Genomic DNA, 14707 nt, shown 5'->3' with positions numbered 1-14707 from the left:
AAGGGAACCGATCCCAAATTGGCTTAAGATGCCTTTGATAGGGCCATATGATGGCTCTTCGAACCCCCTCGATCACTTGAAGGGCTACAAAGCCCTCATAATACTTCAGAGTGCCTCAAATGCCTTTCTCTACCTTACATTCCCAGCCACCCTTAAGAAGTGGTGTGGACATGGTATTCGAGACTCCAGTTAGGGTCTATTCATTCATTTAAATAGCTCAAAACATTATTTATCTCCTACTTCAGCAACAATCAAGCCTAGCCGAAAAATACTAATAGTGTCTTTTCGATCCATTAAGAAGAGGACGTGTCGTTACGCAACTACATGGCATACTTTAAAGTCATCATACTTGAAGTGAGCAATTTTGACGAGTCAATAGTGATGTTGGTGCTCAAGTGAGTATTACGAAACAAGCACCTCATTTTCTCTCTCGATAAAATATTTTTAAGAGACTATGCCAACCTACTGGTGTGAGCTCAAAAGTACATGCATGTAGGCAGAAGAGCTCAAGGTGTACAGAAGTAGGCCAAGGAGAAAAGGACCCCCAATAAGAAGCGGGGTCGGGAGGAACCTTGCATGGCCCGAATAGAAGGAGAGTCCTCCTGACTCTAGGTCAAAGAGTCCACCTCAATAATTCAACAACTATACCCCCTTGTTTGCTCTTCGGGCCCAGATCTTGATGGAGATTGAGGGCCAAGGGTATGTTCATGGACCTCAACTGACGAAGGCCCAACCGATAAGAAAGAGCAAGAGAAAGTACTGCTGCTTCTATTATGACCATGATCACAATACAGAGGAATGTCTCCAACTCAAGGATGAGATCGAAGCTTAATCTGAAGAGGCTATCTTAGCAAGTATGTTTCGGAGTGATAGATTCGAGTACCTGAAGAGCAGCATCAGTAATAATCCAATAAGAAAAATAATAACTGACCCACAGCTAGTATCATCAACATGATCTCAGGCTTCATAGATGGTAGGGGGTAGAAGACCGAGTAGAGGGGGCAAAGAGATAGTGCATATAGGGCATTATTTCTTTCTTCGATGATGATCTTTGAGAAATATAGACTTTTTATGATGATGCTATCATCATATCTATGATGATAGCAAATTATGATGTACAAAGAATCTTAATTAATAATGAAAACTTGACTGATATGTTATTTTATGATACATTTCAAAGAATGAAATTGTCTGCTGATCGATTTAGGAAACTTAGTACTCCCCTGATTAGATTCTCCTGAGACTTCATAGCTGTAAAAAGGGAGATAACCCTACCAATGACTGTCAGGTAGAAGCTTCGAAGCAAGACTATACAGCTCACCTTCTTTATCATTTGGGCCCCCTCCGCTTACAAAGAGATCCTCGAATGGTCCAGATTGAATGCCTTGCGAGGTATACTCTCCACATACCAGTTGCACATGAGGTTCTTGACTAGGAATGGGGTCCAAGAAGTTCAAGATGACCAAATGCTAGCTCATTAGTGTTTCTTGGTGATAATTAAGGGGAAAGGCCTATTTATACTATTAACCAACAGCTTAGATTGAATCCTTAAATCACCAGATCTTACCATATGGCTAGCATCAGGAGTGTTGGATCCCACGACTCTTCATTGCATTGCCCTCAGATTGAGCCATGTAGGCCAATCTGCGAGGCACAGTATGGGGCCGGATTTGGGCTCAAATATAGAGCCCATTGTATTTTTGGGCCGTGCTCGGGCCATCATTGACCCGGCCCAAGCCTGATTGCAATCCCAACCCCAGCCTAAAATTTAGGCCTAAGCCCAAGGTCTAAATCTAATCTTTCATTATATAAAAGATGGCTAAGCTTAGCCACCTAACTTAAGTTAGACTCAAGAACTTTGGACTCCTTAATAAAATGCTCTTCTAACTCTTCCCATTTTTCAAATGCACCACCACTTTTTCTTCTTCATTTTCTCAAATTGGGGCAAAGCCTCGCCGCCCACCGCCTAGGGTTAAGTTCTTCTCTCCGTCTCTATTGTCGGTTGCCAATCGGCTACTCTAAAGCCCTCATCACCATTCGTCAGTCGATAGTCATCAGTGTTGGGGATCTTGAAGGGCTACATAAGTCTGAGCACTGCTATCTTCACCGACCTCTTTTCCATCCTCTTTGACGATGATCTAGCTTTCTTCTTTTTCATACTCGCCATTGTCCCTACCTTTATCTACACTGCCGCCATGGTTTTTCTCCATAAATCCCCCATTGATGTGGCAATGGTGGAGGACGAGACTGAGAGCAAGTACTTTTAGATGATAAACATGATGGTGATGGTCATCGTGGTCCACCCCCTCATGACCTACAACCTCACCAGCGACCACGGCATTGCTGTGTCCTGCATCCTTGTGGCCGCCCTTCTCACCGCTCTGATGGCAGTCTTAATCTATATAATCGCACTATGGTAGAGGAGACAAAGTGGGGGAGGAGAGGGCTAGCGATGGGGGAGGATCACACGATATGGGAGGCAATAAAGTCATCACGAGCTTCATGGACTTGGAGCATGGCAGTGGGGTTGAGACCTGAAAGAGAGAGGGAGCTATGGAAGTTGAGAGAGAGAGAGAGAGAGAAAGGAGAGAGAAATAGAGGGAGAGGGAGGGGGTTCGGGCCAGGTCTTAGGATCGGGCTCAGGCTTAGGCCAGCCCGATTGGATTCGGGCCATGCTCGAGCTTGAGCTCGTACTGGGCTTTAGTCTTAAATTTTAAAATATTTTCAGGTCTAAGCCCCATCCAAAGCTCAAAAAAAATATTTTGGATTGGGCTTGGGATGTGGCTCGCCCAGCCCGGCCTGTTTCCAGCCTTATCTCTATCGTCTTTTCCATTTGAATCAAGGATCTTTCTAAAATAAATCTCATCGGGCACTTCCTGGACTTGGAAACTAAATTGTTCCTAGATAACTAGATGTTGTAAGCAATATAAACGATTTGAATGCCTACCGCCCTAGTCTCCTCGCCCCCAGCACTCCATCTTAGGAACTCCAAAAAGGACTAGACTGATGTCTCGACCTAAGTAGTCAGTTGAAGGGGGCTGGCAAGCTGCCAGATCTGCCTAGCTCTTAGACACAAAAAATAGGGCATGCTCCATGGTCTTGTCCCCCAGTCTGCAATATGGGCAGATGGACAGAAGGTCTATGCCTCTGTCTCTTAGAATAGACCTACTCGGGAGGCGACCCCAGATAACCTTCCATTAGAATTAGCTCACCCTTGGGTGCACACAAATCCTCCAGATCTATCTGACATCCAAATTCTTGGTAGGCTCTCCCCAATACAGATAATAGAGGTCTGCGTCAGCACTTTCAGAGTGAAGGATGATATCCAGACCCGCACATCATGGCTACTATGGATGGGAACCATCAAGAAAAGCGCACACTCTCTAAGCTGCTCCTCGAAGAATCAGATCACCATTGAAGAGCTCTAGCCCATGCTATCCAGACGAAATAAGTTGCAAATCCTCATAGAGTCCCCAACCTTTATGGGGATGAAGGTTAGCCACCAGCTTAGAGGAAGGTCATCCATCCATGGATCCTACGGGAGGTTCGTAGACCGACGATCCTCTAGAAGCCATTTCATTTGAGAAATCATATCTAGAGCCTGTATATAGATCTCTCCATAAAAAGGAGCAACTCTAGTTGATCTGGATATTACTGTCTGAAGACCATGAGCTGTTGTTAGCCCTCATCACCATATTCCACAGGCTACAAGGTGGAGAAATCTAGCCACATGACAAGCAATCATGGCTTCATGCCTCGCAACCAAGGATTGGATGCTGAGACCTCTATCTCTTTTTGGCTGGCACATCACATTCTAAGTCATCAAGTGCATGCCACCTCCATCTGGATGGGAGCCCCACAAAAACCTCAGAAAGTGTTGCTCGAGCTTCATCACCCAAGTCTTGGACATGATGGTATTTGAAAGAAGATAAATGGATGTAGAGCTGAGAATCGATCTTACCAGGGTGACGCTATTCATCATGGAAAGAGCTCTAGCCTACTAGCCCTCCAATCACTTATGAACCACATTCTCCACCCTTGAGTACTCTATCCTCCTTAGCCTTCACCCCAAGATGGGAACCCTCAAGTATTGCCAGGTCCCGCTTTGCTCTACAATCCCAAGCTTGTCCTTGATCATGTGTCATAATTTGACCTTCATCTTTAGATTGAAATAAACGGTTGACTTGAGGAGATTCACTTTCTGCCTCAAGGCAGGACAATAGTTCTCCAAAATTCTCCTGAAGCTGACGATATTCTAGATTGAAGCGCTACCCATGAGCAGATAGTCATCTGCAAAAAATAAGTATGAGATCGATTGGATCCCTAACCCTGGAACATAGGGATCTAAGTCCCGCCCTTGAGATGTATCACACATTACTTGTGAGAGTATGTCATCATAGATAATAAAGAGATAAGCAAACAGGAGACAACCTTACTGTAGCTCGATGGTAAAATAAAAGAAGTCCAAAGGAGCCACATTGATTAAGATGGCAAAAGAAGGGCTATGGATACAAGCTATAATCCAATTGATCCATCGGGTGTGGAACTCGAAGTCCACCAAGATCTCTTCAAGGAAGTGCCAACTTAGATGATCATAAGCTTGCTCCATGTCGAGTTTGATCACCATGAGATTGCGACAGGTTGAGGTATGGTGAAGATCATGCATAAACTCTTACGTAACAAGGATATTGTCAAAAATGTTACAGCCACCAATAAATACCCTCTACTCTGGACTAATCAAGTAAGGAAGAATGTGCTTCATCGTGCACACCATCAATTTGGCATAAACTTTATATAAAGTTATGCACAAACTGATCGGTTTGAAATGCTTGGGCTCTAAGGCACTTACTGCTTCGATAGCATGACAATGAAGGTCAATTTCAGGTACCTGACATTCGATTAGTAGCGAAGAACTATTGCACAGCCACCACAACTTCAGACTGGATGATAACCCAGTTCCTCCTAAAGAAGAAAGGAGGGAAGCCGTATGGTCCTAGGGCTTTATCCTCCCCCATGGCCCATATCCTCTTCCCTCTTGATGGACATCACCTTTTCTCCTTCATCACCTCTAACCATCAGATCCCTAGTGGTCAGATCGAAATCATCGTTAGGGATGGCTGGATGCCTTTGACTGTTCTCCTCCTGCCAGACCCCACCAATGGCTTCCTCCCATAGCATTTTGCCACCCACCCTACTTGGCTCTAATGATGCGGATGGCCAGTGGCCATCCACGGAGGCTAACAGCTACTCTTTCTGATGGCATCGATGTCTAGGGGAGCAAGGTGGCATAGCCCCCCACCAACACTAGGTCCTCCTGTTGGAGTGATGGCATCGAAGCAGTAGAAATCATCCCAATGAAGCCCTTCCTAGTGCTTTTGATCAACCCTAGCCACAGGCCTAGCTTGCACTGCTCATGCAGCTCCGCTAGGTTTTCTGGATCAGGATGATAGGGCTAGGCTCTTGGCCTGCTTCAATAAGGGCCACCTATATCCACTATGTAGTAGTCATGTGGGCTTGGGCTTGGCCCACATCCAAAGTAGCATAGCTCAAACCCCAATTAGAAAGAACCTGGAATACCGAGTTGACTCAGTCTGGTTTGAGCTCACCACATTGCTTGTTCGACGAGAGGCGATGGGCAAACTTGGTAGGTTTTTATCACTTATTTGAGTTAGGTGATGAATTGGACAAGCTCTCCTTTTGCCTTGGTGAACTTAGATGGAAAGGAGATGAGTTGGATCGGCAGCCCCAGTAGTTGAATCTAAATCACCATCCTCCGAACCACATTAACCCAGGGATGAAATCGATGATGCATGTCTCCACCGTCAGGAGTTGGCCGACAATAAATAATGGTCCATCATTAAGGGCACCTTTGCAGTGAAACTCCGACCAGAATTGGATGGTAGTCCTTGGCCAGCAATAAGGGCTTTAGATCATACTACAAGTTGCCCCTATCTTTGAACTCCTTTATGATCCACTTTGTTGAGACCGTCCGACCAAGGCTTTGGATGATCATCGAGATATTCTCCTATTATTTTTTCGTTTCCTCTATCTCTTCCTCTGAAAACTCGAGGATCTTTATGAAATACCTTTGCAATTGCTTCATCTCTTCCGACGTGATCTTGTACACTATCCAACAGGGTTGTCTTGGTGGCCCCTGGGCCATCCTAGCCCATGGCCGTTCGTTTCCACTAGACTCTGGTTAAGACTGGCCACCGTCACTTAAACTCTGCCCTTATCGGCCATCCTCAGATCAGCACACCCATCCCTTTGCAACCGTTCGATAAAATGCCCCAGAGACCTCACGTTTTTGGATGACACCGTGCTCAATATTATTAATAGATACTTCATCCTTAAGAGAGGCATTTATGTGTAAATGCAGAGCTCTAATTTTTATTTTAGATGTATGTAATTTAAACACAATATTAATAAATTATATTAATATCAATATCTTTCATACATGTTCCACTCTCTGCACAAAGCTCAGCTTTATGTATATGTGAGACCGTCGCGCTATGCTTCTCAGCGGAAAGAAGCCAGAGATGGAGACGAAGGACCGAACTGCATCCTTCCCCTCAAACTACGTGAGTCTTAAGCAACTCCAGGAGCTGAGGCTCAAAGAGAGGCAAGAAGAAAAAGATAGGCTTCGCAGGCAAGGAGAAGAAGAAGAGAGGCTCCACAGGCAAAAAGATAAAAAGGAGAGGCTCGGAAAGTTCGAGGAGAAGGAGGTGGAGGAGCGGGGGCGGCCGTGGCGGAGGATCGGGGAAAAAGCCGCGCTCCAGAACCCCCGAGCAAACCCTAGATCGAACGCGCCCATTCGCCGGAAGTGGTGGAGGAACGGCTCTGGACGGCCGATCTCCGGCCCATCCCCGAATCCTGAGGCAGACGATGCGGCGGAGGCCGTCGGCGGGTCCAATCGGTACCCTCCGGGCAGCGGCCATTGGAGGGAGAAACAACCAGTGGAAACGGATCGAACGATGAAGAATGAGCGAGCGTACGGCGACAATAACGATGGCACAGCGACGGACACAGGGGAGGTCAGCGGATCCGAGAAGATCGCCCCGGAGCCGTCTCCGCAAAAGCCCGAAGGCGGCGTGAAGGGGAGGGCCCGGGGGGCTTCTCGACCGAAGCACGAGTTCCGGCCGGCGAGGGTTATCGGAGGTGGACTGGAACGGAAGATGGAGATCGAGAGGCGATTTGGGGATCTGGGAATCAACGGCAGGGCTGAGAAGCCGGCGGCAGCAGCGGAGAGGAGGCCAGTAGCGGCGAGGAGGGGCGGCGGTTTCGGAATTACCAGCGGTAGAAGGCGGTGGCATACGGACGCCGGCGGCGGTATGATGTGGGTCAGGAAGACGACAAGCTCTTAACCGGTTCCAACGTGGGAAGGGAGGTATATTTTTTATTTTTTTCGCACTTTCTTATTGCGGTAGTCCAAACTGGAGACTGTTCTTTCAATATATTTGTGTTTTTGCTATATCGCTTCACAAGAGCCGCAGGAAACCAGTTGACTTGTTCCAGCTGTTGGACAGAGAGAGAGAAAAAGGGAAAACAATATAGAAAGCAGAACAGAACAGAACGAATGATCAAGAACTCCTCAAATTAGAGTGTCTTTAAGCATCAGCCTGCAAAATCCGAGAGAAATCAAACGGCAGAAGGACCAAAATACTGATTAGAAAGAAAATAGCATTCAGAATTTTTATGTCTTTTATATAAACATTTTTATTAATTAAGATCACAGATGTTGTATGTGGGATGTGATAAAAGTTGTGTGAGATGCTTTTGCAGGAAACTGCTATTTGGCTTTGAATAGAGAGGATCTGTTCTTCCAGTGAGAGGCCTTGGTAAATGTATTAATATTGTGCTAAGTCATTCTAGGTTTTTGTTCATGTTGCGGCCTTTCTTCGGTGGGCAGTCGGTAGTCGGTCAGAAATCGATTAAGAATTACACTTTAAAATTGGCGGCGAGATTGCCAATGAACAAGATATTATTGTCGGAGAAAGTGCACACAGATGAGGTCAAGATAAAAGGCGATGATGGATATTAGAGTGAAATGGTGCTGGTTCCACTTAATGTCGAGAAAGGAAGATTTGCAAAATAAATCCAGTCGGAGGTGGCTTCGATGAAGATCCTCCGACGCTCAAGTTAGTGAAAGGCTTAAGAGGAAAGGACGACAGAGTCTCTGAGTTTTGAGATTGTGTTATAGTATATCAGAAGGGGTCTCCATTTATCTCTATTTATAGAGGGAGCAAAATAAATAATGAGAGAATAGGTAATCATATCGATCATGTCTTGTCGTACGACATCGCATACTACCGCGTGGACGTCTCTAAATGCCGGCGGCGAACGTGCCTTTTATTCGACGCGTTCACGATGACAGACGTCATCGAACGTAGGGCATAATTAATGATTCTGGGGTGGATTTAATGAGATCGTAGTATGCCATCACGGCGCACAGCTGGCGATCAGAGTATGGTGCCTGAATGACATAATGACTTTGATATGGTCTGTCAGAGTCGTATGATGGCTACGTTCGGTGCTCAGTTAGTCAATAGAGGTCCATTTTGTCCAAGTCGGTAGGATGGAATTGCTAAGATGCCTTGTCTTCAATTGGCATAGTCGGCTATTAATCGATCATTAAGTCGGTTACAGGTCGAGTAGCTGTGGAAGGCATATTTATTTTAGTTGGGATGGGTGCTGACCAGGGGCGACCCACCTTCAGTCGGCTGGATATCAACGATGGGGCCCGATGTCCGCCCAGCTGGGGGGAACTTTGTATATCTGAGCCGAGTTGATTGTCGGTTAGTCGGCATAGTTTCCTTAGTTGGTCCAGAGGTGAGAAGCCAGGGTAGTCGGCTAAATGACAGAAACCTACCCTAACACTTGCCTCCCAACTTTCGAGTCTGACTTAGCAGCTAGTTGGACGAGAGGAGTTCGTCTTCGGGCCGTCACGAGTTGCTTTAGTCGACTGCCACTCAGCTGATGCTTCGAGGGGCGGACCGTCGTCTTGTCTTTTCACGCGGTGGTGCTGTCCATTCGTAGGTTGTGCGGCAATAAATGCCGCAGAGCTCGAGATGATTTTCCGTATAAATGATAGGAGATCAGCTGGCAAGGTAATATTGAGTACGCATATCCGAGTCATCCGCATGTCAGCCGCCCGTTGGTCCGGTATGTGATCATGCGGATTAAGCCTGCTTCGTAAGATCTAAACAGTGGTGCACTGAACGGATGCTGGGAGGACCGATTGAAATCGTCGCCACGTGTCATGATCTCCGGGTTAGGCGTGGTATTTGGCGTCGATCCTGGCCGTTGAAGAAACCTATATATAGGGATTGATCTTCCTCCATTTCTGGCTTCACTATTTTCGCTCCGCCTTAAGTCCACGCTATCCCTTTTCTCTGTCGAGAGTCTAGCTGCCAGCGAGTCTTCTCCTCCAGCGTCGGTCTTCCACCGCTGTCAGCTTTCGTTGCCGGTCTTTTTCATTTTCTTAGGGGTTTCCTCTTTCCTCTTTCTTCTTCTTTGTCTTTTCTTTTTTTTGTCTTTTCCATGACTTCTTTCGATAGAGAGTTCGGAGACGAGACTCCGATCGGTGATCGGAGTTCTCGGGCTCCAACAACCCAAAGGGCGGTCGAGGAGATTACTCGGGATGAGCCCGATGGGGTGTCTTCTTGATAGGATCCGTCAGATCCGAATGAGTTGGATGAATAGCCGACTGCTGAGAACACTTTCAGGCCTCTCGCAGAGAGGTTTGAATTGACTGAGTCGGAGTTGTCTGATTAGGGAGACATTATTATATCCCTAGTCAGTATTGATTGATGGTGCTTGGCGAAGGAGGTTTGGTTGTTGAGAGAAACTATTATGGTCTTGTCTTGGCCATGGAGGTCTTCGAGAGAAGATATTTTTCTTTGATGGATCGCCTGCTAGCCCCTTATTTGGTGCATCAAACTGTTGTGGCATTTTCTCGGTGGACAATCGGTAGTCAGTCAAAAGCCGACTATAAATTGTGCCTTGAAACTAACGGTGGGATTGTCGATGAATGAGATATTGTCGTCGGAGAAGGTGCACACAGTCGAGGTCAAAATGAAGGACAATGATGGATGTTAGAGTGAAGTAGTGCTGGTTCCGCTTGATGTCGAGTAAGAAAGACCTGCAAAATAAATTTTGCCGGAGGTAGCTCCGGCGAAGACCCTCTGACGCCCAAGTTAGTGAAAGGCTTAAGAGGAAAGGACGACAGAGTCTTTGAGTTTTGAGATTGTATGTGTAAGTATACCTGGAGGGGTCTCCGTTTATTTCTATTTATAGAGGGAGCAAAATAAATGATGAGAGGACAGGTAATCATGTCGATCATATCTTGTCATACGACGTCGCATGGTGCCACGTGGGCATCTTTGAATACCGACGACGAGCGTGCCTTCTTTTTGGCGCGCTCATGATGGCGGACGCCACCGGACGTGGGGCATAATTAATGATCCTAAGGCGCATTTAATGAGATCGTAGTATCTCATCACGGTGTGTAGCTGGCCGATCAGAGCATGATGCCTGAATGACATGACTTTGATGTGGCCTGTCAGAGTTGTATGATGGTCACGTTCGGTGCTCAGTTAGTCGACAGAAGTCTATTTTGTCCGAGTCAGCATGATAGAATTGTCGGGATGCCTTATCTTCAATGGGCGTAGTCGGCTGTTAATTGACCATTAAGTTGGTTACAGACCGAGCAGCCGTAGGAGGCATATTTATTTTAGTCGGAATGGTGCTGACCAGGGGTGACCAACCTTCAGCTGGCTGGATATCAGCGACGGCAGCCGACGTCTACTCAATTGGGATGGAACTTTATATATCTGAGTCGGATTGATTGTCGATTAATTGATATAGTTTTCTTAATCAATCCAGAGACAAAAAATCAGGATAGTTGGCTAAACGATGGGAACCTATCCCAACAGTTTATGTAATCATGTTCTTTGAAATCTTTGCTATGGTTCTATCCTGAAATGCCGTTATTCATCCATTCACAACGTACTATATACATGCATCTTTTTAATTAATATGCATGTCTAAGAGTCTACGTTCGTAGTTACCGAGGTTCTCCATACGTGCAAAGGCTGATGTAGGACCGGGGAGAAAGAGAGGAGGGAAGAAGAGGAAGAGAAGACAAAGGCATAGGGCGGAGAGAAGGATATCTTAAATTTTGTAATCTCAATAATATAAATTATATTTTTAATTAACGTAGCAATGAATTTATATAGATAGTCCAAAATCTTAATAAAATAGATCCTAAAGTGTACATAAAACTAAAATTTAAAATCCAAATAAAATTTTAAAATTGACATAAAATCAATTTTAAAATTTTTATATTATCTATAACATAAGTGCATCTAAATCCTTTTCTTTGTTAATGGACAATCCTCCATTAGAAGCTAGCAACTTTTAGACACTCTATGCTGTCATACAAGGAAAATGGTTGCTGGGATTATTGGCTTTGTCCTATGGTGCTATCTTATTTCCCGTATGAATAAATTCTTTTATCAATACCCACCATCTTAAACAAAAGTTTTAGATTAGCTAGTTTGCAACCTGTGATTCCGGTTCTCTAGTTTGGCTAGGTACCTGTACCAAATACTGGTTTTTTTCGTAAGTTTGTCAAGTAAAAAAATTCTTTATATACCACCTATGGTATAGAAAATTCGACATGGAATGCACTGTCTCATCCGATTAGACCATGTAGTCATCACTTTCCAACATACATTTAATATTTATTTAATATTTATAGTTTTATTTTTTCGTCACTGAAATTTTTTCAATAATAAAAATATTCTTTTCTCTTTATGACATTCTGTGAAAAAAAATTATGATATTTTATACAAAAAATCATAATTTAAATACAAAATGACATAATATTGACACATGATATCATAATTTTTTCGAAAGATAAAGAGACGTTTTCATCATCCAAAATTTTAAATGAAAAATAAAACTGTGGATATTAAATACGCGTTGGAAAGTGATGACCATATAGCTCAATAGAATAAAATAGTGCACTCCACATCGAAAATGTACAAAAGATTTTCATTATCAAGTAGCAGCTTTCCTGGCATCTCCCTTCGGCGAGACCACATCCCTTGCTCGGCTGCCCTTTGCTGCTGTCGAGACGCCACCCAGCTCCTTATTTCACCTCCCACCTCATCACAAGTGTGACAACCTGTTGGTCCAGTGAATAAATCTAATTTGCTATTTTACCTTACCTTACCTTTACCTGATCGGATGGTTAGATACTAACTTCAGAATGAATTAAATGAAAATGTGAAAGTACTGTAGCAGGATCTAAGAAACCAACAAACGTCTAGATGATCATAGGAAGGTGAAGAGGAAACATAGGTAATCGGTCCGATCATGTTGAAATAGGAGGAAGACGAAAGCTCTCAAAGCTTGAGATGTGACCAAAAGAAGTTGAAATGGAGAAAAGATTTTGTCATGTTATCCTCGTCGCTCCTATCAAATGATTAAAACTGAAGCAAAGAGAAAAATGGAATACAAATTATGCAAAAAAAAAATGATGAATTGGAGGGGTTGCCCGATTATTTAGCAATCTGACCCCATAATCCACATACAATTTCTTAGGCCTTTACAATCATAATTTATGGCATGTTTTTAGGAGGCTTAAAGCCGCAAATCAAGAAAACTTTTAATTGGAGGCCAAAATGGTCGAAATGGGAGCTGATGGCTCTTGGAATTGAACCCTTGATCTTTCGTCCAGAAGATGAGAGAGCTTTTGAAAGTAAAATTTTGAAAGTAGAATTTTTACAAAAAATTATTTACTGTTTGATAACTAGGTAAAGTATTTTGAAAAAAATAAAATAATTTTTCGACATTAGTCAAAAAATATTTTTAAAAAAAAATTTAAAATATATTTTTTTCAAGTAAATCTTTTTAGCTTTCTGATAAAATCAAAATATTTTTTTGATATTTTTATCGAATATTACTGTATCACTTCAAAATATTTTTTGAGAATCAAAAAATATTTTCTGATATTTTAAAAGCTTAACCAAATAAAATCATAAACTTCCAAGCCAATGCTCTTTGGCCTTCAATCATTTTCTATATCACGTTCATTTGAAAGAATGTTGGCTAGATGCGTATTTCCAACTAATGGCCCCAGATGCATTCCAATTCTGGATCGTGCGTCTTATCCACGACCATTCTTTTAGGTAATGTAGATGCATTAATTTGGATCATAGTAGCATTTAAAGATTGTCTATCATTCACTTGGAAGAAGAAAATTAATTTAAGCGTTCGACAGCGCAAGTTTTGGTCTGAATTGCTGAAAGCCTCGAACTATCCATCCTCGCAAGCTCCGAAGGCTCACCTCACAATGCCACATCGCTTTCCGCCTGCTTCCTCCTTTTTAGTTATCTAGTTATTAATACAATTATTCGAGTACTTGATTTTAGCTGGAGCTTTCACAAAAATTACTAATTCTAGACTTGTCTGCATGTTGTTGATTGGCCCTTACAGACTTTTGTGATGATATCACGGGCTAGATATGGTTCCGGGCCGATCAATGGACGTTCTGGGTGACTTGGCATAAGAGAAATTCTTTGTGCACCATCGGTAGCGAAGAAAATCTGTGAAGCATACCATTGGTCCACATAATTATTATTTTTTAATATATATTTAATATTTATAAATTATTTTTTTATTCAAAAATTTTATATATCAAAAATATCTTCATCCTTTGATTATAATATTTTTTTACAAAAATTATGACACTCCTTAAAAAAAATTATGACATCTTTGTCTTTGAAAAAAAATATGATATTTCTCTTTAAAAATTATGACATTCTTTCTTAAAAATTATGATACCTGTCTTTGGAAGGGAAGGGGTGTCATAATTTTTATTATAATTTTTTGAAGGAATGTCATAATTTTTTCAGAAGAGAAAAAGTATCATAATTTGAATGAAGGGATGTCCTAATTTTTAAGAAGGATAATTTTATTATTCAAAATTTCAAACGAAAAAGTAGAACCATAGATATTAAATATACGTTGAAAGATAATGGTTATATAGTCTAATAAAATAAAGCGGTGTGCTCCATGCCAGATTTTCGGCATGCGGGCAGTGCACAAAGAGTTGGCCCAAAACATAAAGAAGAGTTGACACAAAGAGAACCTGGTTGAGGCCTTGCTAGTCCAATAGAAGTAGCCAGAGGCAAAATATATACATGATAGCATGATTTTAAATCTTTGGATCTCTGTTTTCTTGTTGGGTGCCAAGCCAAGATGGATTGAGATCGTAAGTAATCTAAGCTAAGATGGATTGAGATCGTAAGTAATCTAAGCTGAGAAGAAGGGATCACATGTTGGATATCGGTCTGGATTTTAGAAATCAAGATGTCAACATCTTGGCAAATATAATAAATCCAGAATTAATAACTGCATTAAAATATTTAAATATTTAGTCACTATAATTTAATTTAAATAGTAACTAATTAATTGAAAACATCAATCAACCTTTTAATTTGGTATTGGCTATTTTTTTCAAATACCTAAGTTTGTATGGACTAAAATAATATGGGCTGGGATGTTACGTACAGTGCTGCCAACTCCACCATGGGATAGTTTGAGATCGCCTGAATGACGTGCTAACCTAGTCGGGTAAGTCGTAATAGGGTAGGAGGATAATTCTAGAATAAAAGAAAAGTCGCATCATGGACCGTTC

The 14707-nt window shown here is 42.7% G+C and overlaps 1 protein-coding gene across 2 annotated transcripts; it reads left to right on the top strand.

Annotated features, from left to right (window-relative positions):
• Window positions 1–6331: 6331 nt before the first annotated feature.
• LOC105057963 (uncharacterized) lies at window positions 6332–7825 on the top strand. Of its 2 annotated transcripts, none has more exons than XM_029268348.2 (2): window positions 6332–7387; window positions 7494–7825. In XM_029268348.2, exon 1 carries the CDS (start codon window positions 6513–6515, stop codon window positions 7362–7364), a length of 852 nt encoding a protein of 283 aa, XP_029124181.1. In that variant the 5' UTR covers window positions 6332–6512; the 3' UTR covers window positions 7365–7387; window positions 7494–7825. The 2 variants fall into 2 exon arrangements, with proteins under 2 accessions (XP_029124181.1, XP_010939003.1); XM_010940701.4 differs by having other exon boundaries at window positions 6334–7387; window positions 7486–7825.
• The last annotated feature ends 6882 nt before the right edge of the window (window positions 7826–14707 follow it).

This window comes from Elaeis guineensis, chromosome 15 (genome assembly GCF_000442705.2).
Source record: "Elaeis guineensis isolate ETL-2024a chromosome 15, EG11, whole genome shotgun sequence".
Lineage (NCBI taxonomy): Eukaryota > Viridiplantae > Streptophyta > Magnoliopsida > Arecales > Arecaceae > Elaeis > Elaeis guineensis.
Note: the sequence above shows the minus strand (reverse complement) of the source record. Positions and strands in the feature narration are given on the sequence as shown.

Bases quoted from the DNA above. Each gene is read 5' to 3' on its own strand.
- LOC105057963 (XM_029268348.2), top strand. From the start codon at position 6,513: ATGCTTCTCAGCGGAAAGAAGCCAGAGATGGAGACGAAGGACCGAACT.